Genomic DNA, 26,429 nt, shown 5'->3' with positions numbered 1-26,429 from the left:
TTGCCCTCACCGTACAACTTTAAACCAGTTTATTCCAATTCTTGTTGTCTCAAATGAAACATTCCTCTTAACCTGGTTGATATACTCTCTCAAGTTCTTTTTAAATGTATTTTTTTTAAACATGTTTTGGAATTGGTTGCCCTTTGCTTTCCATTTAGCTCCGTATCTATCTACTAGACCACTCCTTGTATATTTTAAGATTTTGTTCAGCCTCTTCTAAGAAAACATGGTCTCAACCCAACCATTTGTAACAATTTCTAAATTGCCATTAATTTAAATATATATATTTATATATGGAAAAGGCAGTCTTGTTACAACCTCTGGAAGCCATGAAAAATAGTACATCTTCATTCAGGATTTTGACACTCAGCACCACAGTGCCGTCACTGCACTGAGTAGAGTCACACACAATCTTATAATGAATGCTGACATTAGTGACGGTTCCATATACTTGAGTTGTTGGACTGGAGTGCAGCATTTGACTCCACTGATTATAATATTCTTTCAATAGATTACACATAATGGGTTGCCTATCTAGGACTGCTTTGCAGTGGTTTACGTCTAAATTGACATATCACAGGATTTTTGTTCCCTCCTCTATAACTAGTACCCCAAGGTTCGGTTTTATGTCCAATATTTATTTTGTCATATATACTATATGCTTCCCCTTGGTGACATTTATATGTAAGCACAACATCTCCTTCCATTTTAATGCACATGTACAAGCTTGTAGATCTGCTATTTTTGTATAGCCAACGAAAATTTAAAAACTACACAGATGCTTTCCCGGTTTTAATGGGTTAGGGCTGTGCTCAATTTTTTTTATAATGGGATAGGTATAGATTTTTATTTTTATTTTATTTGTATAAAATGTTTGTATTTGTCTGTACACATCATGTCGTGAGTAACCTGCCAATACCCAGCCCAGTCCTAGAATACATACATTTTTTGTTTGTTTTGAGACACCAACATCATCATACATGTCTTTATTTATTATAGCGATAATATTAACATGTCTTAAGAAAAAATAAATAGGCTTCAAATTGTACAAGATGCTGCTGTTACACTAGCCTGTCTGTTTTAGGATTGATTTAAAGATTCATAATTACATTTGAGAGTTATTAACCTATTACAAACCAGTGTGCTGAGGACATAGAGTGATTGTGGTACAACAGTTAAACAAACTAATTTGAAAAATAATCAATAATCGATAATTTAATAACATAATCGATGAATAATCTATGATCCCTATTTTGGGGATGTTATATAATTATAGGCGATTTAAAAAAAAACATGTTCAGAAATAGCAGATGTACAAGCTCGCAACACATCTGCACGGTGGCTCATAGATCTGCTATTTTCACTATTATTGCACAACACCGTTATTCGACAAAGTAGAAAATAATGCTTATGTCGTTAATCGATTAGTTGATATATAAAAACAAAAAAAATACAATTAAACAAATTAAATCAAATTAGCAATCAATAGAATAATCGCAAAGAAGATAATGGATAGTTGCAGCATAGTGCCTTAGCTGTCAGAGCTTGTCTACTCTGGAACGACCTGCCTGAGGAGTTCAAGCTGATAAATCAGTGTCTTCACTTCTTAAGACATACTTTTATTGAAAGGACTTTACATCATTGACATTTTTGAGTCTCTTAATGTTTTATTTTGCACATGCACTTTACATTTTATACATCCTGTTATCGTGTTTTTTGTTTGTTCTTTTGCTGATTTTTATTGTATTTCTTCAGTTTCATGTAAAGCATTTTTAGTGCTTTATATATAGGGATTATTATAATTATAATAATTATTAGGGATTAGTATAAATTGATTATCCGATAAACAACAGGCAATTACAATACACATGCCTGCGGGTGTCAAATCAATCATGCGTTGCTTCTTTCCAAAGTGATAGACTAGGTTTCAGATCTTATGGGTATGGTGAGGTGAGGTGAGGATGCAGGGTATTTCTTCATTTCAGTCAGCGATACCGAACAATACTGATGGTAAACATGGTGAGGTCAGGAAGTCATAGCTGTGGGTTGTCTGTTTTCTCTCTCTCTCTCTCTCTCTCTCTCTCTCTCTCTCTCTCTCTCTCTCTCTCTCTCTCTCTCTCTCTCTCTCTCTCTCTCTCTCTCTCTCTCTCTCTCGTTGGGTGCTGTTGAGGCCACAGGAGATAATAACCCTAATAACCCATTAAGACCCGAGGCCGGATTCTACAAATGCCTTCTAAACCAGTAGTTCTCGTCACACTTTCAAGATTTTTCAAGAATGTTCAAAAATAGCAGATGCAGCACGAGGTGACGCGCTGTGAGCTTGTACACCTGCTATTTTTGCAAAAATCTTAAAATGACACAGATGCTTTCCCTGTTTTAATGGGATAAACATGCATGAATACATTCTGAACACACTCACACACACGCGTGCGTGTGCACACGCTTATTTGTATTACTATACTTGTGAGGACATCAACATTTTAGGTCAGCGATTCTATTATTACCAATTTTCTGCTTTTTTGCCATTTTTAACTGTAAGCCTAAAGCCGAAAAATTGTAGATCTACAAGCCGCGACGCGTTGTGAGCTTGTAGATCGGCTATTTTCCGGTGCACGACACAAGCGCGTAATTAAGTATAAATCAGGCATAACTCTATCTCTAATCCCTAAACCTAACTTCTAAATGTCTAATCCTAACATTTGGATGGACATTTGGTCCTCACAAGTATACACACACACACACACACACACACACACACACACACAGACACACACACACACACACACACACACACACACACACACACACACACACACACACACACACACACACACACACACACACACACACACACACACACAGACACACACACACACACACTGTGATAAAAGAAATGAAACACTGCACCGAAACCACCGCATCTTTAGACAGGAAATACCCTGGCCTGCACATTACTATACATTTTACCTTTCTCTTGTTTCTAAGCGCTATCATGCAACAAACATTGATTTGTGATAGTAATAATTACTGTACATTACTTAACTCTTCTTAACTTCCAATCAATTGATATTTCATTGTAGTTGCAATATTATGTTAATATGTCACAGTTTTAAGATTTAACGTAATAGTTGTTATCTGTTGCACTTAATATTTTAATATGTTGCTGTACTGTTAATGTATTGTAGTACTCTAGTTAATGTGTTAATATGTTGCAGTAGTGTAGTTAATATGTTAATATGTTGTAGTACTCTAGTTAATTTGTTAATATGTTGTAGTACTCTAGTTAATTTGTTAATATTTTTTGCAGTACTGTGGTTAATATGTATATGTTGCAGTACTGTTTGCAGTACTGTGGTTAATCCATTAAGACCTGAGAGCCGATTCTATAAATGTCTCTGAAATACGTATGTTCCTACTGTATGTCCGTGGTTCTCCAACCTTTTTATGTCAAGTACCTCCCAAAAATTATATGTATTATTTGGCCGCGGACCCCCATCTCAACATTTTTTGTTCCAGGGACCTCCAGAAGCAAAGATTTGAGTTAAAAAAAAAATGCTTTAAAAAAATAAAAATATATAATATATACAAAGATTTCCACGATTTTTCAAAAATTGCAGATCTATATCTGCTTTTTGAATAGACAAAGAAATCTGAAATGACACAGATGCGTTCCGGTCTTAATGGATTAATATGTGACGTTAATAGGTTGCAGTACTGTATTGTTCTTGATCTGGTTTGACAGTAGCAGCACAGCTTTCACCCTCAGAAAGGGAGCGTACTTTTGAGTTAGAAAGATAAGAATGTTGCTGCATCTGAATGCAGCTGGGCAGGTTTTCCCATTGTCTCTGTGATTACTACATGTACGACGTGTGTCAGCTTACTTAGGTGGTGTTAACTCTACCTGCCATGCCCAGAACTAACAGCAGGACCCTCTTCCATGTCCACACCAAGCACGACAACTATAAATATATCCTTTTAAAAATCGTTGTAACTCAAGTGGGAGGCAGAGTCCGTCCCACAACTATAATGACGACAGAGGTGAACGATATATTTATGTCTAGTTCATTTATATTGATATGAACGAATAGTTTAGTTCTGTGCTTTAACATAACATGAATAGAATAGATACTACATATTTAAATGTATACTTGTGTGGATGGACTTTTTTAGAGCTGACAACCCCCTCCAGTGGAGTGAAGTTCCTGGTTTAAGCATAGGGACCGAGTTCAACGATGACTTTATCTTTCAGTTATCGGCAGTGATTTGATGGTATTACAGTTGAAATGTCACTTTGAATTGCTGTTTCTAATCTGAAACGTTGGTGGGTTTTTGTTTGTCGTGGAATAATATGGTTAGGGTTACTGATGTGATATGACAAAATGCAAAAGAATAGAATAAGCGCATAAAGTAGTGTTATTTGACCCAATCAGTCCTGGACAGCACTGTATCGTTGCTGTTGTGATGAAATACAAACATAAAAACATTGCCTTCCTTTTGCAACCATGTCCCTGAAGAAAATGATTTCACATCTCTCTCCCTATTTCTCCACCTCCTCCTTTTAGGCAGGCGATCAGAACGTAGAACCACTCCCAAAGTTAACCAGAGACTCATTTGTGTGTGTTTTCCATCTGTTGTTGATCAAAATGTGAGATATGGTATTTGATGTTTTCTTATCCACTTGAACCCTAGCATCACTATTCTGGGCATGTCATAATAGAGCTCACAAGCTCCCAACACGTAGCTTTGCGATGCGTTGTGTGCTCGTAGATTGGCTATTTTCGGCGAGGGGTTTGGGTGTAGATGAGGGAAAAAAGATTGGGATAGACCCCTGGGGGACCCCAGTCAACTTGTGCTTTAACAACTGCTCATATCCTACTGCAAGATTTTACCCTAACATAAACTATTTATGAATTTAAGTATTATGTATTAAGTATTTAATATGATAAGTATCTAGAATGAGCTCAATTCAGCCTTGCGTGTTGCTACTGAGAAATTCACTTCATTGTTCACTGTCAGTTTTTTTTTCTTATTTTTTTTCCCTTTGTGATCTCAGGTAATTTTTACCCATTCAAACGTAGGCACCCAGCCCACAGTGAGTGATCTGTTAAACATTAGCGAGGGTGGTGTGTAAAAAAAAATTGGTTTACTTACGTCACAATTTGACACAATATTTGTAATATATTGTTAATATTCCATGATCAGTATTATTATCCATATTTATCTGCAGTTAGCGTTAATGGGGATGTAGTAACCTGATCTAATAAAGATGACTCCCACCAAATGTATGTATGTAGGCCTACTATTTGTATATATTTAGTAGTGTATATATATTCTTATGATACAATGGACTTTTTTTTCCTCTTCCAGATTTGCACTTTTCATGTGGAGATAATATTACTGACTCCAATCATGTATTTCGGTTCATTGTCAGCCTTGGTTCATGGATTCCAGTAGCTTGCCAGACCTGCTTACTGGTTTGCGTTTTTGGGCTACAGTCATATCGTTTTTACATAACAGAAGAGAAGATAGAAACTACTCCTACATGTGGTACACTTACTGCAGACAAGAACCAACTTGCGGACAGAAATCTGAGCACCAGTGAAAGAATGGGTGCCAGCATAATGCATACAGTACATGCGCAGTGCACATGCACACGCACACACAAACACACTGACAGGCACTCTGAGCATGCTCATGTCTTTTGTTCATGCTCTGTGCATAAATATTTCTAATCATCTGTCATCCTTTGTAACGTTTGACAGAGTAAACTTTTGCATGTGCACACAATGATCACCCATACAACAGGAAAAATTAGTCATTATCTCCTCCCTGTGCACCTTGTTGTGTGAGTTAAGAAAATATTTAGCAAGATGATGACAATAACAGCCAAACAGGGCAATTTTTATCACCAGATGTGTTCTACATTTTTTTTAGTTCACAACATGACTCAAGTGCCTCGATTGGACTGGAAAGGGCCAAGACGTTTTCTCTCCTGAATGCAGTGTACATGTTTTTTATTGTTTAAAATGGGAGTGTGACAAGGTTCTGAACATCTATTCTGACGCTTGTTCACGTCTGGTGGTTTTATCTGGGCGCCGAGAGTTTCAATATTTTCAACTCTGGGCGTTTGGAAGCGTTTTTAGCAGAGCACGTTGCGTTTTCAGCTGGGATTATTAACGTTTGGTGGACACACACAGCCTCGTCTACAGTACCTTTATTTTGTTATCAAAGCTCTGTTTTTTTTTTTTTAATGAGATTTCAAGTCAGGATGTGATTGAGCTTCAGAAAATGATCTGGGAACTTTCTCTCTGTCTCTCTCTCAACTCACCTCTTTATCTCTCTCCCCCTCTCTTCAGAGCGGTGGTTCTGTGAGTACGTACAGTACATTCCTGCCTCCAAGTCATGCCAACTAGAGTAGAAGTCTAGCCACTGTCCTATTACTGTAACTCACAATTGGATTGGCCACCAAATGGAAAAATAACTGTGCTTATCGGAGTATTAATAGAAAGCATTTGCCCTGCAATAGCTTCCAAGGCAATTCCATATAGACAGCTTGACTTCCCCTCTCATCCACTCCCTCTCTCTCTCTCTCTCTCTCTCTCTCTCTCTCTCTCTCTCTCTCTCTCTCTCTCTCTCCTCTCTCTCTCTCTCTCTCTCTCTCTCTCTCTCTCTCTCTCTCTCTCTCTCTCTGTGTAACAATGTGCCAATTGCTATGAATTTTAAGTGGACCCCCCCCCCCCCATTGATTTCTGTGGTGCCCACATTCCAACGAAAAGGGAAACAATCAGTACATGGAAGAGGAGGATGTTTGTTTCATAGGGATATTTTGCCAAGTCATTTGGAACCATTTCAGGCCATTTTTATACCTGTTTGCTCTATGTCCTTTTATTCTTCCTCTATATAGTGTTTTTTCCTATTGTATGTTGATGTAATTCATCAGAGTTTTTGACACAGAGGTTGATTAGATGAAGGCTATTTTCAGACCAGATGGTGATTGCGGTGGTTCGCTCCGAGACCAGGTGTTTCAGAACACTGGAGCTCACATCTGGTGATTGTTCATGACTGTACGTAGGTGTTCTCGCTGTCACCTCCTGTTCAGCTTGCCACTGGTCTCAACCAGTATGAGAAAGTCCAACCTTTAAATAGGACCGCAACCTAAATCAAGAGAAATATTACAATAGGCATTGTATTTTCTTAGAGACAGAGGTCTTTGCCATGCAGTGTCCTCAGAATCCCTGAACTATTTCCATGTCATTTTTTTGTTGAAACTTAATTGGGCTTATGAACTGGGCTCTACACTGAGAGACCCCTCTCATATAAGTGCCAGATGTATTAGCTGTGTTTGTTATTTCCTCCCAAGATAATTGTACATCTTATGCTTTTGGTGGCCTGTTTGAGGTGCTGTATGTTGATGACTCTGCACGTCCCTTGCAAAGACATCAGTTTGTTCTTGAGAGAAATTATGGTTTTGAAACTCGTCTGCCATGACACTGCGAAAATGACCAATACACTGTTGCACCGAGTGTAGCACACTGTTCTTAAAGGTAATTAAAAGCAATCATTTGATTGGTGGTGGTTGAATCCACCTGCAATGCAGCCGACTGATAAAATATCGTCGCTGTTGGCCTGAAACCTTGTATGTCAAAAAACATAACTTTTTAGGAAATGGAATACCTGTGTTTCAATGGCTCCGATGTAGTTATTATTTATTTTATTTGCCTGCATGTCTCCCTGAAACAGCTATAGGGGAGGAAACCCTCCAACAAGGTGAAAGTATGTAAAAATGAATAAAAAAACATCATTATTATTATTAGTACTGTGAAGCTTGGTGACATCATAGCTTCCATACGCACATTTGCTTCATCAGGAACGATGCAGAAACAAACGTATTTTGTTCTCCTGATGTAATCAATTGTTTCTGAGGTGGACAACAGCAGTGTACTGTCATTCATTCAGTTTGATTATCATGAGTCCATTCTGTTGTCTAGACTTTACTAGGCTTTACTAGATAGATACTAGTCTGCCACTGTGTGTGTGTGTGTGTGTGTGTGTGTGTGTGTGTGTGTGTGTGTGTGTGTGTGTGTGTGTGTGTGTGTGTGTGTGTGTGTGTGTGTGTGTGTGTGTGTGTGTGTGTGTGTGTGTGTGTGTGTGTGTGTGTGTGTGTGTGCGTGCGTGCGTGCGTGCATGATCAAAAGTGAGGTCTTGACTGTTTGAGACCACATGTATGCTCAATTATCGATTAATTGATAGCCCGTATAACTATACAGCTGAAAGACCTGTTCCAAAAGCTTGAATCTCATTCCAGCCCATTCTTTGGCCTCAAACTCTGTTGTCTCTCGTGTGTGCTTGGGTTGGGCAATTGTGAGCCACCCAAACATGAGGGGAAGAAGAGGGTGTTTTGAGCAGAGCAGACGGGCGTCAGGGCCAGGGTTCAGCTTGTACTCCTCGTGACAGTCTGTCTTCTTGTTTACTAGATAACAGACAGACTGCTCAACTGGGCTGTGTGTGTGTGTGTGTGTGTGTGTGTGTGTGTGTGTGTGTGTGTGTGTGTGTGTGTGTGTGTGTGTGTGTGTGTGTGTGTGTGTGTGTGTGTGTGTGTGTGTGTGTGTGCTTGTGTTTTTTTTTTTTGGCGTGTGAGTGCATCAACTGCACATGTGTCCATCTTTGTTGCTTAAGTTTTGTTTTGTATATCACCAGCCATGGACAAGTAAACCTCTGTCTGTCTGTCTGTCTGTCTGTCTGTCTGTCTGTCTGTCTGTCTGTCTGTCTGTCTGTCTGTCTGTCTGTCTGTCTGTCTGTCTGTCTGTCTGTCTGTCTGTCTGTCTGTCTGTCTGTCTGTCTGTCTGTCTGTCTGTCTGTCTGGCTGGCTATCTCTCCTCCACCCCCCCCCCTCTCTCTCTCTAGTTCTGTCTGATCTGGGCTGCTTAACCCATTAAGACCCAGCAATATCTGCAATTTTGTATATATGATATATACTTTTTTTGTAACTCAAATCTTTGCTTCTGGGGATTCTACAAATGTCTTCTAAATCCTAACTGTTTTTTGAAAAACGTATGTTGCTATAATCAGCGGTGCTCAAACGTTTTCATATCAAGGACCCCCAAAATGTATTTGGCCGCGGACCCCCACCTCAAAATACGTTGTTCCAGGGACACCCCCAGAAGCATATATAATCAAAGATTTGCACACATTTTCACGATTCTTCAAAAATAGCAGATATACAGTACAAGCTCATACCACGGCACCGAGTGCCCAAAGAAATCTAAAAATGACACCGATACTTTCCCGGTCTTAATGGGTTAAAGTTACTGTTGTGTTTTCCTAGAAGGTCACATCCAATCTGTGCGGATATTGCATCAGCTTAAACGGTGCATCCCTCTCCTCCCCTGTGTAGACATGGTGGACACCCAGCAGCTCCTCGCCTGGCCTGTGGGCTTCAGTCTGAGCGCCGTGGACCTGTCGGAGCTGGACGACAGCTCCCACTCCCTGGACATGAAGTCTTACTCCACCTTAGACTACACCACCATCTCCTCCTCCACGTCCTCCCTCCACTCCTCCCTCTCTCCCTCCATGCTCTCCTCCATCTCCGGCGGCGCGGCCTATGATCTGAGCCCGCCGTCCAGCGAAGACCACCTGACCAACATGGACTACACCTCACACAGCCTGCCCAGCTACAGGATGCACACAGAAAGTCACAGTAAGTCTGATTTTATGTTGTTTTTGGTCTTGTCCACAGCGAGAGATGTCTTAAAAATGTTCAATGGAATGTTGAGTTGTATAAACTTTGATTGAATACTTCATTTAGAAGTTTGCAGAAAAAAGCACATGAAAGTACAGTTCAAATACAAGGTCAACTAAATAGGATTAAAAGAAAAAGCCAATGGCTTGTTTCAATTGGGGTCCTTTTGTACTCAATTCATAGTGACATTAAATGACAGACAGATATACACTACTATGCAGAACATCATATAAACAGTTAAAAAATTAAAAATAAGAAAAACTAAAAATATGTACAGTAAAAAGTTCAGGGGGGGGAGCATTTAGAGCAGTGATTCTAAACATTTTTTAATTCAGGAACCTTAGTTTGATATGCATTAAGCACAGATCCCTATTTGATTGAAATATAAAAAGTAATCTCTGGTACTCCTCCTCAAGTAGGTCCCTAGACCCCACTGATTTAGAGCGTAAAAATAATTTCTGAGTCTTGTAGTCATTGCAGTCCCAACAGCACACAGCTTGAGCTAATAAATGCTATGCTGTAAATGAGTAGACCTAATAAATACATACAGTACATATTTGTAACAAATGACATACCGTAAGATGCCAGCCTGCTGTGGGAGCCATGAGATAGCATGAGATATATTTAGTCTTGGCTTGAAAAGAAATTCTGATGAAACCTGACACAGCAGAGGGAGTAAAAGTGGAGTGAGAAGGTTCAGGGATTTGGAATGTTCATCTGTCATCTCATGTGTCAATGTCTATTTACAGCTTTCGCCATATCCTACATAGCCCAAACATAAACAAAATTCGGTCAATGGCATTTTTTCAAGTTTTTTTTTACCTTTTGTGTATGTTTTGTTTGTATTCTTTCCATAGTCATTAAACTTGCATGAATAATTAAGTAAGTCTTTGTTGACTATACATCATTAACCTATAATGCTTAATCATACTCTATCATACACCGGTGTTGCCTAAGCATAGGTCAGGATTAAGTGGTTAATAAGTCCTAAATGTTTGGGACTAACAGGGACTAATATCAAATGGCTTCCTCGAAAATCAAACAAACCATGGTATACAGCATCTGTCTGTCTGTATTCCTGTCTGCTTATCTATGTGTCTTTGTGCATGGTTGTCCATCTTTCTTTCTGTTAGATTTTATCAAGGTGGAGCCAGAGTCTCCTCCACAGTACTCTGACAGCCCCTCGTCCTCCAGAGTCCATGATGATTCATCACCATCGGCCTCACTGAACATTGAGTGTCGTGTGTGTGGTGACAAAGCTTCAGGATTCCACTATGGTGTCCACGCCTGCGAGGGTTGTAAGGTAGGACTATGAGAAATAACTCATTTTTACACTCTGCGGTATTCATGTGGAATAGGTTACCTGCAAACGTTAAGCCGATTAGCTCCATTGTTAACTGAAATTCCTCCACCCACAAAGAGCTGGCTGAATAGCAGCTGGACCTAGCCATCAATTAGTTGAGATGTAACAGGTTCCTTTTACAAATACGTTCTTGGGCTTTTGTGTTTTATCCTTTGACAAATATGTACAAATATATCATCATGAATCATACACATTTTGTCTATAAAAAACATCAATCAATCAATCAATCAATCAGCCAGCATTATTTAGAGTGAAACTGGGGAGGGAAAGAGCTACATACATTTTTGAGCATCCATCCATAAAGACAATTATTGTCTTATTTGTTTATTCAGAAGGGCCGACGCAATTTAACATACATGTACCTGTAGAAGAGCTAACTGTCAGAACATGGAACTGATTTACAATAACACTATACAGTAGGCATATAGCAGAGCTGTATATATTGCGCATGTGTTCACAGCTGATCTCAAAAACTGCTGGGACAATTAGCATCAGACTTTTCGTACACACTGCCAGTATCAATAGTGTTATCGATAAAGAGATAATGATATCAATATCTATACACAATTTACGTTCCCCATCCCTACTGTCTTCCCACTCAGCTACAGCCGCCCTGACAATGTTCCATATTGTATGGAACATTGCAATGCTGTTCCATAGAGGAATTATTTAGACCTTTTTGGTTGGCAAAAGGCACAAGGAACCAATATTGCAATATTCCTGTTTACTAAAATTGCACAATACTGGCAAAATAACAGTGACTCAAGTGCTATCAAAGTGTAAATGTATGAAGGGCAAATTCTACAATGGTGACTACCCTGCTGCAGCCATCATTAGATAAAATCAAATTAGTTAAAATCATTTCCAGAATGACGATGAAGATGTTCATCAAAGGGCAGACAGAGAGTGATCAAGCCCACTCGTCTCCCTCCTTCTGAACATGTGTATTTCTTTTGACTTGCCAAACCTGCTGGTGGAATGAATACTACTTTCATATTGCATGGAGAGAAATGTGCAGCTTTCATCTTCTTTGATGCATGTTTCTCTAACCACAAGCCACAGGTGTAGACATACAGCCAGCCACTCAACATATGACTGTCTGTCTGGAGTATATGTATATGATGACTGTGGGCAAACTGGCAAAGACGTTGTGGTACATTTCCATTTTTCTTCGAAATAATACAGAAACATGATAAGAGCTATAAATGATGTCTGTCACCAGGCCTGGGCAGCTGAAAGGTTAGCACTTTTTAGCTCTGTTTTGAGCAGTGTTTCAGTAAGTATGTATATAAGTATAAGTGGATGCTAATTAAATCACAGATTAGAGGGATTTTTCTCCATTTAATTAATTTTCATAAAATGAGATATGAGCGGCCTTTGACCAAAGGCTGACAAAATTAAACATCACAATATCTATGACTGAATACCTTTAATATCAATGTGACAATATTTTGACAATATTGTGTGACTTGGTGTTTTCAGAACATTTTACACAAGAAAATGTTGAGAAACGATCATTAGTAATGTGGATATGATGACCAAACACATTGGTTGTTCATTTCACTCAGCTAGAACAGTCTTTTAACTTCAGAAAATCACTGTACAGCTATGTATAAAAAAGAAATAGCTATGCAGCTTTTAAGACTCAGGAAAAGACAACATTAAGCTATATCATGATATAATGACCAAAATTCTGTACAATATCTTGTCTCATTACAATAAAAGCCAAATGTTACCCCACTACATCTCAGAGTGAAATATAGTACTTTCACTCCACTGTTATTTCACAGTTGTAGATACAAGTTACTTGGCCGATTTAGATTATCATTACAAAACACATTAACCAATTAATACCTATTTTATACTTCAGATATTAGAAAATAGGTGATCTGCAATACAACCTCACAACGTGGCGCAATGTGAAGCGTTGTGAACTTGTAGATCAGCTATTTTCAAACAGATTTGACACATTTCAAAAAGATTACTAAAGTAACATTTTGAATACAAGCTTTTTACTTGTAACAGATTTTTTTTTTATCAGTACTTTTACTTAAATAAAAGATCTGAATACGTCTTTCACCACTGATGAATTACACAGCTTTGTTGAATACTGTGATTGGTCAATAACAGTCTGTTATTTCTCAATAACAGGCCTCTGTTCTGCCTCTGTCTACGTTGCTATGGAAGCAGAATTTTGTGATCTAATAGAATCAACAACAAAAGTAGCTGTGGAAGCACAATGATCACCTCACACATTATCCCTTAAATATCACCCAGCTCTACTTTGAGCTTTTCAACACAGACATTAACCACTAAAACCATGTATGAGTAGTTTACCAGGGTCACCCAGGGCTTTATACTACTGTAGGTCCGCTAATATCACCAAATCTGAGCTGATCTACAAGCTCACAACATGTGCTTGTAGATCGGCAATTTTTGCCTAATGTTCGCCCCCAGAATGACAGAAAACATGAACTGGTGTTCATGTGGTTAAAGGTAGGGTAAGTGATATATATAATTATGTATTTTTTTTGTTTTGTTAAAAAGGTTAAAGTACTATATTCTGATAGTAGTCATAGCTACAGAGCGTTTGTTCGGTCACAGGGGTCTCTCCAGCTCTTTGGTAAACAGAATATAGTACATTTTCAGGTACAGTAGGTGACATTTAAGCCAATCAGGAGAGAGCACTGAAAATGCTTTTTCTGTTTAATAAAGAGCTGGAGAGACATTGGAGACTCCTTTTACTGAACAAACACTATAGCAATGAGAACTATCAGAATATAGAGCTATTTAACACTTATTTTAACCAAAGTAATTCACTTTCCCTACCTTTAATCATCTTTTTGGGGCAGCCTGCGGATCATTCCCACGAATCCGAACAAGTTGAATAAAATTATGAAACCAGAGGTGTAAAGTAACTAAGTACATTTACTCTTTAGTGCTGTACTTAAGTACAATGTTGAGGTATTTTTTACTTTACTTGAGTATTCCAATTTTCAGTACTTTTACTTTTACTTCTACTGCACTACATCTCGGATCCAAATATTGTACTTTTACTCAATTACAATTATTTGAAAACTTTTGTTACTAGTTACTTTGTAGAGTTTGATTACATGTATTATTACAAAACATACATTAACCACTTAAGCCCTATATACATTTCGGCCATTTGAAAATAGCCGATCTACAAGCTCACAATGCGTCACACAACACATTGTGAGCATGTAGATCTGCTATTTTCAAAAGATTTTAATACATTTTATACATTTGAAAACTTGTGAAATGGGACATTCTGCATAATGAGTACTTTCTACTTCTGGTACTTTAAATACATTTTGATACCAATACTTATGTAAGTACTTTCCACCACTGTCTGAAACACAGACAGATGCACAAACCGTGGGGGGGGGGTTACAATACCCTGCCACGTCGCATGCATATGGGCAGGGTAATGACACTTTTCACTTTGAATCCTATCAAGGATTCACAGGCAAAGGAGAAGTTGTGTTCTGACACTGTGATAACCCTAGGACTGAGCGAGCCATACGACCTCTCCTTATCTAAGCTATTAGCCATGGTCAAACAGCTCCGTACACCCACACTCCTACTCCACGTCATGAGAATGTTGATGGCTGTGTTTTTTAAACGTTTACTAACTGAGTCCACTGATGGATCTGGGTCTTTAGGGTTAATAGAAAAGAATAGACCATAAATAATGGAATCGTGTGGATCTCGGGATCCCCATGGGAATGGCGTGGCTACAATGTGACGTCCCATAACGTCTTACGTCTAACGATATATCTATGATATATGACTCTAGATTTGGCCGTGATTTCAGTGCGATCACAGCCCCATTCACTTCTATCTTACATTACATAATTAATTAAAGTAAAAGAAAATGTATTAAATGTTATGTTAAAATTTTCATTTTCAGGACCTTACCTTACCTGGGATATACTACATATATTCTGTAGTATACACATGTGATACTGTATACACATGTGTATACACATTTTGTAATGTATGTAACAATAAAAAACAACGTTGTACTACTTTATGTAGAGCCTGTGTTGGTTAGCATCTCCATCCACTTTTCTTTTTTTAATCGTGAGTTATTTAAAGAAGGAGGAAGTCAAACAGGGTTGAGACTCCACCTCAATAGAATGTTTTGTTTTTTAAAACAATAAAAGTGTTAGCCTTTTTGGCTGACCCCTTGTCTCCCCTGAGACCAGAGCAGAACAATGACCACTGTATCTTACCTTATGATCATTCATAGATGCTAATTACTCCATGCTTTAATTGAGTCACTAAACTTTTTTCTCAGGGGATCAAAGACTGTTTGTTAATGTACAAAATGTGCTATAGTAGTTGTCAGGGTTCTGTTTGTAAAACAAAGAGGGGAGGAGCATTTAATTAACAACTTAAGCCCTTTATACTTCTCGTACGACAATTGTAGATCTGTTATTTTTGCAATTGTTTAATTTAAACAATGGAGGTGGTGAGGGGGAAGTATTTGACTGACTTTCAAAAGCAGAGGCATGGAATTGATTGATTGATTGATTGAATATTTTATTAGTCAGAAATGTTAACAGCACGTGGGACAGTAAGACATCAAGGCTAAAAGGATGACACAAAAAAGTCCTGGGGACTTGTTTAAATTTTTTCATTTTTAACTGCTGTACTGTCTTTGGCGCCTGAATTTCCCCAGCAGGAGCAATAAAAGTCTTATCTTATCTTACAAAAAAGATAATTGAATCTTAAAAGATAATTAAATTGCCTTTTTTTCCACCAGTATTTATCTTTTAACATTATTTATTTATTTCTTCTAGGGCTTCTTCAGACGGACAATCAGGCTAAAGTTGGTTTATGACCACTGTGATCTCCACTGCCGCATTCACAAGAAGTCTCGTAACAAATGCCAATACTGTCGCTTCCAGAAATGCCTAATGGTTGGCATGTCACATAATGGTAAGGATTTTTGTGGGCTTCTATCTGCTATATTTGCAACTTATGACACTGTATAAACGAGCATAATTTATGAAAAAACATAAAAAGATGAAATATACAGATAGATACAAGGTACATATAGATATATACAGTATATAGATATAGGTATATAGATACAAGCCCGACAACAATGATATACACATAAAATACATCGAAGGAACATGTACAACCAGTGTGATAAAATCATCACCCGGACATGTCTTACAGAAGCCTCTACTTGTAAATGCCACGTTTTTGTTTTCCAACACACCATCTCTCTCTAGGCACACCGCACACCCTCTCTTGACCCAAGTGACACTTGCAGTCTTGTGCAAGACAGTCTCTTTCTTTGAGACGTGACCCTGAAAAATGCCCCTTTGCACAGATAGCGTTCGGTGTGTTGTGCCCATTAGCGAGCTGTATACACCACCTGCACCGCTGCTGTCTCTTTGAGGTCGAGCTGTAATGTACGCTGTATGTTTACGGCTGCTACCTCTGTGGTCCCCGGCATGTCTTAGAGACCTCCGGTCATGTCAAGTCCCACACCGTACACTCCCCTGCCAACCTGGTTTCAATGGAAACAGTGTGTTATAAGGCTAAGGTTCACCCCAAGAGTGGTGAATTGCCCTTGCTTTGAAGCTGCACAACAAAATCCTACAACTGTTAATTTGACTTCTGAGAATGTGAAAATGTAACCTCACTGTTCATTTAAAACATACTGTATTTTGCAGTCTGTGTGAAAATAGCTCTCACTGCTAGAATACTATACATGTATTAAAAATTTTAAAAAAAGAAAGAAACACATGCAATTTCACCATGCCAAATGGGGTCAACAGCCTTTGTCCTTATCAGACCCTTGGCATAACGTTGATTTGTTTTGTTTCCTCTCCTGTCAGACTATCTTTTCCTCCCTCCTTCCCTTCCTCGTCCACTTATGCCTCTATTTCATGACATCCACCCAGTGCTTTTTCAGACCTACTTTTGTTTTCATCAATCATTGACATCTTATGAGAAGATACACCAGCGTTGCAAAACTAGCTGTGTCACCGTTGCTGGCTTTGTGCCCATTCATAGGTGATAGGGAGGTATTATAGGCCCACACTCATTTGTATTTATTTGCTAAAGGTGTGATACAGGTAGTAGTAGGCTGGGCTGGGCCTGCTGATCATTTACTGATTTACTCTCATTCCTGTCAGCCAGCCTTAGGCAACATTATAGTACACTGAACACTTTCCTCAGGCCTGAAAACATGAATCATCTCTAATGAGGGTTGGATTTGCTGGGGGAGATGAGGGTAAATCAGACAGTGTACTGTACATTTCCCAAAAGTAAATACATGTATTTTTTTCAGTCTGACCAGAAGCAGGGATAAAACATATCCCCACCAACGATACAAATAAATGACCAAATGGGAGGGAAATCAAAAGCAGAAGCAATGGATCCCCCGCCTCACCCTACTCCTTCGGCAAATCCAACCCTGCAAACAGAACTAACATTGTCGCAACTTTGACCATGTTTGACCAAAATACCGTAGACTCATGTGCACCCCTCAGCAGATGTTGGCACGCATGGGGTCATTCAACTGTTCTGACACACTGTCCCACTGTTCAAACAGGAGGAATGTGGTAAAGGTGTTACGCAACTAGAATTGGCACCAGCCACGGACAGCCTTTCAGATATCAGCTGTGAAACAGAACCGTATCGATTAATACAGCCTGAGTGCTAATTATTTAAAGCAGCAATTCTGAACTTATTGTACTGAATAAAATTTTATTTTAACCACTTAAAGCCTATATACCTCAGTCCCTCAGGGGTGTATACTTGATCCCCTCCCCTTTCCCTCTACACCAAATCTCTTCGCTGAAAATAGCCACAAATAGGTCACAAAACGTGTCACAACAGAACGCACTGTGCTTGCAATAGGTGAATGTTCTCCTATTATGGCATGCATGCCCAGAATATGGACGGTCCGTTCAAGTGGTTAAGTATGTTAATACAGTGTAACTAGGTGGTCTCCCTACTCTTCTATTGAGAAATGTAGTGTGAAATGTTTGGGGAAAAGTGAAATAGTTACATGCCAGACCAAACATATTAAATCTGGATCTGGGTGTTTCAAAACCCTGTATTGTCTTCAGTTCTATTCCTGACCCTAATATTAGTATGAGAAAATGAATATAATGTGTTGCATTATCACATTTTATGTGGCCTATTATGCTCAAACATCTGCACATAGTAGACATAAGTGCAGAGTAGAATCATTTTTTGATTGATTGATTGAATACTTTAGTAGTCAGAAATGTAAACAGCATGTGGTACAGTAAGACATGACCTTGTGGTCTCCTGATAGATGTTTTTTCATTTTGGTGGCAGAGTAGTAGAATGAGAATGTTCCCATGTTTGTTCTAAATTTGGGTGATACCAGATCATGGTTGCTACCTCTAGTGTTGTGGCTGTGGGCGTCACTCACTTTGGAGGAGTAGTTAGACCACCACCAAGTCCACTTGGACCCTATTCTGCATCCCTATTCTACAAAAATAGTGTTGTGATGCTATTTTCGTCTTGTCAAATAAATATAGAACTTAAGTGGTTAAAAAAAGTAGTGTTCTCACCTGTACAGTACGCCTGTACAGTACATCAACTTTATGCTCAATTTAGATCTCAGCTGCCTTATCAGTGTCGCTATGGCCTTGATACACTTTAAATACGATATGCCGCTAAACAAAATGGATTCCTATTTTTGGGGTATTACTGGTTCACTGACTGCATGCAGTAACTCTCATTGGCTCACTGAAATAACATGAATGAGAGATTGGATAAGAAAATGTTTGGATTTTCTCATAACATCAGCGTGGAAAGGCAAACGGTTTGGTATCCATTTTTGTCCTTCTCAATGTATCCATTGAAAACGTTTTGATGAAGATTTGAGAGGAGATGGATTGTAGATCTAATCGTTATATATGTGTGCGCGTGAGTGCGTGTGTGTGTGTGTGTGTGTGTGTGTGTGTATCTATATACTTTGCATAATATGTGCCTGCCTACTTGTTTTTTTTTCCCAGCCATCCGTTTTGGCCGTATGCCCCAAGCAGAGAAGGAGAAGCTGCTGGCTGAGTTGTCTTCTGACGTGGACAACATGCATCCGGAGGCCACAGACCTGAGGGCACTCTCCAAGCATCTGTACGAGGCCTATCTCAAATACTTCCCCCTCACCAAGGCCAAGGCGAGGGCCATCCTCTCTGGCAAGACGGGTGACAATGCAGTAAATATTATAAACTTACTTTTTTTTTTTTTTTTACCTTTATTTATAGTTGTAACTCATGCCCGATTTGGCCAAATTGTGATAAAATCCTTGGTGCTACACTAGATGTATTTATATATGTATTAATTCATCCTATTAGATTATTTCCCCACTGTTCACTTCACTTTTTTGATGAGGAACTTACATACAGTATACTGTCTAACATATGGGGTGTGTGTTATCGGTGGGGTATTCTAACCTGGGACCTCCTGAGTGGTACCAACTGAAATCATCAACCCTTACTTTTTTGCCATTGAATTCCTACATTGCTGACAGGGTTTGCTCTCATCTACGGTCCTCAGTTTTCAGTCAAAGATGAAGTGACTTAAAACAAAGAAAAGTGAATCCAGCGCATTGACAGCGCAGATATTTCCTTACTATTTAGAGAGCACATTATTAGGATTAAGATGTGTGCCTATTCTACTGCCTAATGTAACTGTTATATTTTGTATGGTGTTTTTTTTTTTTTTTTTTTGTGATATGGATCGCCTTGGGTCTGAAATAAAGATTGAATTGAATTGAATTGTAGGTGGGTCCACACTGCTTGCAATCAAAATTCATTTGAATTCAAAACAACATGTTCAGTCTGTCATATTTAGCATGATAGACTAAATAGACTACATTTGTTAGGGACTAACAAAACATAATTAATTATTTGCAAAATTGGAGGTGGACAAACCCCCCAATACATTTGCGCTGTGCCTTTTAGACCATGCGCCACTGTGCGCCATAGATCGTCTAAACTTTCGACTCTAAAGAGTGCCTCATGCCTTTTAGTTGTTGAGCCATGTGATGACATTAGGTCATGTACTTATCTGTGTACAGTATATGTACATTATGTCACTCTATGAATTTCTCCACCAAAGGGTGCTGAAAATGTCAAAACAAACTTGGGCTGAACTACAGCATGTGCACCTCTAGGTTCATATGTTGTTGTTGGTGAAACAGAGTGGAAGGGCCTATTGAAAGCACATGTCTTGCTGGGCATTTGGAAATAGTTTCAAATGACATTCACCCCATGGGAGCAGTTCTGGCCAGTCATACTACCTAACAAAGGAATAGACATGTGTATTGCTTCATCCAAATTAAAAACAGGATCTCATCAATATTCATGCCCAAAGCACCACAATAATGTATTAAGCCATTTGTTTTGGTACATGAATACTGTATATGCCTGAAGAATGAAGCACCACATTGTATTGTAGCCAGTTACAGTATTACTATTGAATGCCTCCTTTTCAAAAGAGTAGTATCAGGGCATATTAATATCTGGAAACTATTCTGTCCTCATTAGTATTTAAATGCCTTGATAAAGTAGCAACAGAAGTGCTTCTTGTCCTTTCCTGATGTACTGTAATACTGTAGTCAACTATCCCAAGGCTATTCTGGACCCCCCCCCCCCCCCCTGCTTGTTATGACTGCTGGTTGTGATGATAGTATATGCTTGTTTTAGTCTACAGGTTTTCAAAGTGGGAGCTGTGGCCCGCAGAAGGCAGGATATTTGGGGGTCCTTGGCATTGAATTGTTTGTGAACCCCTGTTTTAGTCAATACTGGCAAAGTCACTGAACCACAGCAAGCTTTCCAAAGGAAACCAGAGTTCTTTAAAAAAAAACATCTATAATGTTGTTGCTTTTTGTATGCATACTTTGATATGGATTTATTGAATAGTGAGCATTCAGTATAGTTTCACCAGTAATCTACTGACTTTTCCCCCGGATGTTGTTACTGATACAGACAGTCAATATTACGTGTGACATGTATAACAGTTGTTTATGAAGTAGTAGAACAGTGGGTTTCAGTAGTATTTGAATTGTAATTACAGTATCAAAGAGGCAGATACAGTTGCAGTACAGTTGCGCCCTTTTTGGGCTAATTCCTGGTCTATTCTGTTAGAAAGAAAATGTTTTAATGTCTAATAAGAAAGGCTTCTCATATCCCCACTCATTTGAAAGATCCCCTGTGAAGATCTTGCCTTAAAGTGTCTTTGGGACCTCCCATTAGTCATTGAGTCTTTCTGCTGTGAAAAATTGACGATTTCAGTGTATGAATGGTGTAATTCATGGGCTGAGGCCAGTGCGTGTCGTTGCCAGTTTATTTCCAAACAGTAAGCTTGGCTAGGGGCTCGGCTAAGCCTCAGTGACTTATGAGAAAGATGATGAGATGTTTTTGAGTCTCTGTCTGCACAAACAATTTATTGCTGGTCAGACATAAGAGATGTGCCATGAACAATGAGGCATAACTTTTAACACGTGGGAGGTATCGACTGACACGCACTGAAGGAATGGATGACTTGTATCTGATCCTGATGATGATTTGTCCTTAGAAGACCCAACGAAATAGCTGACGCTGTCAGCGTCTCTTTCTTTTTCTCGATCTAACTCAGGGGACCTTGAAAGCCAAATTAGTTAATATAGCATCACAATCAGTGTAACCACTTTAACCCTATTTTATGCTTAAGCTATTAAAAAATATCTGATCTACAAACTCACAACACGTCACGATGTGACACATCGTGAGCGTTTTTAACATCTTGATTTTTTTTTTAATAATTTGGGATTTTCTTTACACAAATCTTCTCTTATGGGGGTCCCTGGCTCAAAATCTTTTCAGATGGAGGTCCGCGGCCAAATGCATATCAATTTGGGGGTTCCTTGACATGAAAATGTTGGAGAACCACTGATCTAACTCATTCCTGTCCTCATCCTTTCCCCCTCCTGTGCTCATCCTCTTCCTCCCTCTCCTCCTCTGTCTTTTTTCTCCTCCAGCCTTTTGTTATCCATGACATGAAGTCTCTGCTGGAAGGAGAACAGCTCATCAACTGCAGACAGATGCCCGGTCAAGAGCAACAGCTTCACCACCAACCACAGCAGTCCTCTGGGCTCACAGTGGGACATGGGGGTCAGTACGACCATAATACCGTCACTGTCGGGTGAAAGCCTTGTATGCACCGGTGTTCCAATGGATCCAATGTACAGTAGTTATTATTATAGTCACGAGCATTTGTTAATATTTTTCATCAGTTATATATTTTCATTATATATATATATATATATATATATATTAGGGCATTCACGAATAGTGATTTTTAGCATTCGAATTATTCGACCTATAAGTATTCGAATATTCGATTATTTTTTTTATTTTTTTTTCAATGGCATTGATGACTCGACTCAAGGAATGCGAGTTGACGTCACACCAGAGCTCACAGCTGCGTGTCTGCTGTAGAAAAGCCACTAAAAAAAAAAAATCTAAAAAAATCGAATAGTGGTTTGATAGTCGAATAGTCGGTTTGATATCCGAATTTTTGAATATTTGACTATTCGGTGAATGCCCTAATATATATATATATATATATATATATATATATATATATATATATACATATATATACTGTATATCAAATATTCAAATATTTGCACAAAGTTTCATGATTTTTCAAAAAATAGCAGATCTACAAGTTCATAGCGCAGCACTCGGTGCCACGCTATGAGCTTGTATATCTGCTATTTTTTAATAGCCAAAGAAATCTTAAATGACACAGATGCGTTCCCAGTCTTAAATGGTTAAACTAGGCCAGGTGCCCGCTGGGGCACGCATGTTCTTATTTTACGGCGTGGCGTGCACGTTTGTGTGTGTATTCTTAGCCAGTAGGCCAAGGAAGTAAATCCCCAAATATTCTTCACACATTGTGAAAAAGGAGTGTGTTGTGTGCCATTTTTGTGTGTGCATATTTTAATACTGTATATTCTTAATATTCTTTCATAATACTGTTATCCCGCAATCCCTCCATATTTGGCCAAGACTGGTGTTTTTGATGAGGTCATCAGTTTGACGTCAGATATCCACAGGGAAGCCATGCATGTGGTCTTGTTTACACACATCGTCGCAGGTTGAATCAAGGTTTCCTCTGTCTAAATAAATCAAATTATATTTACATATGGGTGTCACAGGAGGTCACCCTGCAGGCGGTGGTGTTGGGAGTGTAACAGGAGTGGCTGGCCAGGGGCCAACGGATGCCGTGGAGCTGCGGTTCTTCTACAACTGCCAGACCCGCTCAGCCGAGGCAGTGAGGGAGGTGACAGAATTCGCAAAGAGCATCCCAGGATTTGTAGAACTGGATCTCAATGACCAGGTGGGTTGACCGTGGCTTTGGAGGTCTGTTGTTTAACCCACTTTAACCCTAGCATCTCTATTCTGGGCATGTCATCATAGGGGAACATTAAGGTGAACATAACAGATCTACAACCTCACAACACATCGCAACGCAACACTTTGTGAGTTTGTAGATCGGCTATTTTTGGCAAAGAGATTTGGTGAAAGGAGCGGCCCAAGTATAGACCCCTGGGGCACCGAATTATATTGGTTAATCCATTCAACCTGTTGGTCGTTTGTCTGTCGCTGTGTCTATCGTATACTGTTGTTGTCATCCTGTAGAAAACATGGAACTCCACATTATGCAGCAATTTTTATTTGTATTTTTATAATTTGGCTGATGCTGTTGTGCACTTGTAGACAGTGAAATTATAAGACTTAAAGGTGTATTTCACTTTCAAAAAAACTTTTGGTCATTTTATCGTCTACTCAGGCCTTTATGAACCCCCCAGACAGTTTTTAAGTTGCTTGATTCATTATTTAGATATTAGATATTCATTTTATCAGACACGCCCCCTTCCTATACAAACCCATTGTAACTTCAAACTTCATTTTAACCATGTTAGATTCATCAAAAACACCCGTCCTTGGTTCTGGTGACTCATCCTGCCCTCCTAATGCGTGAGGGGCCGTGTTTTTTCAATTACTTTTTTCATTTATTTTTAATATTTTTTTTGGAAAATGAAAACAATTAAATACAATAAAAAATGTAAATAAAATAAATGAAAAAAGTAATCAAAAAAACACGCGTTAGGAGGGCAGGGTGAGTCACCAGAACCAAGGACGGGTGTTTTTGATGAATCTAACATGGTTAAAATGGAGTTTGAAGTTACAATGGGTTTGTATAGGAAGGGGGCGTGTCTGATAAAATGAATATCAAATATCTAAATAATGAATCAAGCAACTTAAAAACGGTCTGGGGGGTTCACAAAGGCCTGAGTAGATGATAAAATGACCAAAAGTTTTTTTGAAAGTGAAAATTCCCTTTAACTTTTTCTCAATTCTTCCAAACCTCACTTTGCAGATTATAATTCTTTATATCTGGAACGTTATTTTAACCAATCTGTATGGTAGAGTATGTTGATACAATATAACTAGCACATCTGCAGTTGTTGGAGGCTGTCTACTCTACCATTCATAAGTGAAATATCTCCCCTGGCGGATTCCATTTAGGAAGAGTGGTCTCGTGTGGGAGACCCTGGTTCAAGTCCCGGGTCAGACATAAAAGTTATGGATTGCAACTTAAATGATGCTGTACTCCTTCTCTGTTCAACAGCCCAATACTTTGTAATGTATAGCTTGTAACATATAGCTCAGTGGGAACACTGCTGCGATGTTGCATAATCGCTGGTGACTACCAACTGTTTACCATGACCTTTCCCCTCCTTTCCCTCAGGTGACCTTGCTGAAATACGGGGTGATCGAGGTCCTGATCATCATGATGGCTCCTCTCATGAATAAAGACGGGACGCTGATCTCCTACGGCCAGATCTTTATGACCCGGGAGTTCCTTAAGAGTCTCAGGAAGCCTTTCTGTCAAATGCTGGAACCAAAGTTTGAGTTCTCTGTCAAGTTCAACACCCTGGAGCTGGATGACAGCGACATGGCCCTGTTCCTGGCTGTCATTATTCTCAGCGGTGGTGAGTTGTTTTATCACTGTAGAATTCATTATAATATATCGACTACTTGACTACACTTATTATCTGAGACTGCTACAGGAAGATACAGCTCGGAATCGGATCAACTTCAGCATGCTGGGACAAAATAATAGTGACAGGATGTTGGCTGTCAACGCAGTCGTGAATTTTGGTGCTAAGAAAGGGAATTCTATGGTCTCAGCCTTTAAACAATAGCCCTGCAGAGCATACAGGAAATTAACAGTTACTGGAAATTCATCTGTAATTTAAGTTAGTGGGTAATGGACTTACATTTGTGTAGGGTACAATTATTTGTAATTAGATCTTTTCCATTTCTTTGACTCCATGAACTGCTCATATTTTGCAGTACTTAACTAATATAAAATTATGTTGTGTTTATCATGATTTTTTTTTTGCATTGGTACCTACAGTAGACTCTCTTTAATAATGTATCTGAGCCATCGAACCACTGGTTACAACATTGAATATTTACAAATGCAACAATATCATTCAAGATTTGAATGCTTTGTGACAGGTCACAAATTTCAAAAATACATATTTGATATTGAATTACATTTGCATCAGTAGAGAGTAGAGACCATAAATATCCCAGCACCCTGGAGTCTTTTGCAGGGCAGGTTCTCATAAACACTGTGCAGGACACTTTGGACAGACCTATTTGACATTTATCAAGAGAGACACATTATCAAGAGGATTTGCATACAAGTACATAGTAAAATCCTCAGTTACAAATGGATAAATTAACCAAGGATTTCACTGAGTGCAAGCTATGCATGCTACCATACAAACTGCGCACACACTCACACACTCAAAATAATGGAAAATCAAATTTTGGCACAGTTCTAGTGCCTATATTCAGGGGCGCTGATGACGCGGGGGCTTCGGGGCTAGCGCCCCCACGCTCAATTGGTCATGAATGAATGAATCTCAGATGTCAGGCTCAAACTTACAGTACCACTACCATTACCATTACTATAGCGGGGCGCAGATAGGTGTTAACGCGCCGTTGACACCTAGAACAATAGCCCAGACAGAGAAACGGCTCGCGGCGGGGGGGGCGGGGCTATTGCGGCTCGAAAAATCGAACACAACTTTAGACCAGGGGGACTCTGCACCATGACGCTTCATGTGAACCATGGCTATGGCTGTGCTAAACATGTTCTGCAGGTTTTGGCTCTGCCGTCTGTCCTTATTGAAATGAAGGGTCGCTATGCTGTGTCCCTCGACTCCCTCGT

At 39.1% G+C, this 26,429-nt stretch overlaps 1 protein-coding gene across 1 annotated transcript in view; it reads left to right on the top strand.

Annotated features, from left to right (window-relative positions):
- Window positions 1-26,429, top strand: part of pparg (peroxisome proliferator-activated receptor gamma) — a 41,790-nt gene that overhangs the window by 11,584 nt on the left and 3,777 nt on the right. The window contains exons 2-8 of the mRNA XM_080424198.1: window positions 9,395-9,697; window positions 10,873-11,042; window positions 15,932-16,070; window positions 19,145-19,344; window positions 22,150-22,282; window positions 23,335-23,516; window positions 24,933-25,176. Coding sequence (XP_080280324.1) covers window positions 9,397-9,697; window positions 10,873-11,042; window positions 15,932-16,070; window positions 19,145-19,344; window positions 22,150-22,282; window positions 23,335-23,516; window positions 24,933-25,176 — 1,369 coding nt within the window. The 5' untranslated portion in view covers window positions 9,395-9,396. The remainder of the gene's footprint in view (window positions 1-9,394; window positions 9,698-10,872; window positions 11,043-15,931; window positions 16,071-19,144; window positions 19,345-22,149; window positions 22,283-23,334; window positions 23,517-24,932; window positions 25,177-26,429) is intronic.

This window comes from Gymnoscopelus braueri, assembly GCF_963280865.1.
Source record: "Gymnoscopelus braueri genome assembly, chromosome: 3".
NCBI classification, from domain to species: domain Eukaryota; kingdom Metazoa; phylum Chordata; class Actinopteri; order Myctophiformes; family Myctophidae; genus Gymnoscopelus; species Gymnoscopelus braueri.
Note: the sequence above shows the minus strand (reverse complement) of the source record. Positions and strands in the feature narration are given on the sequence as shown.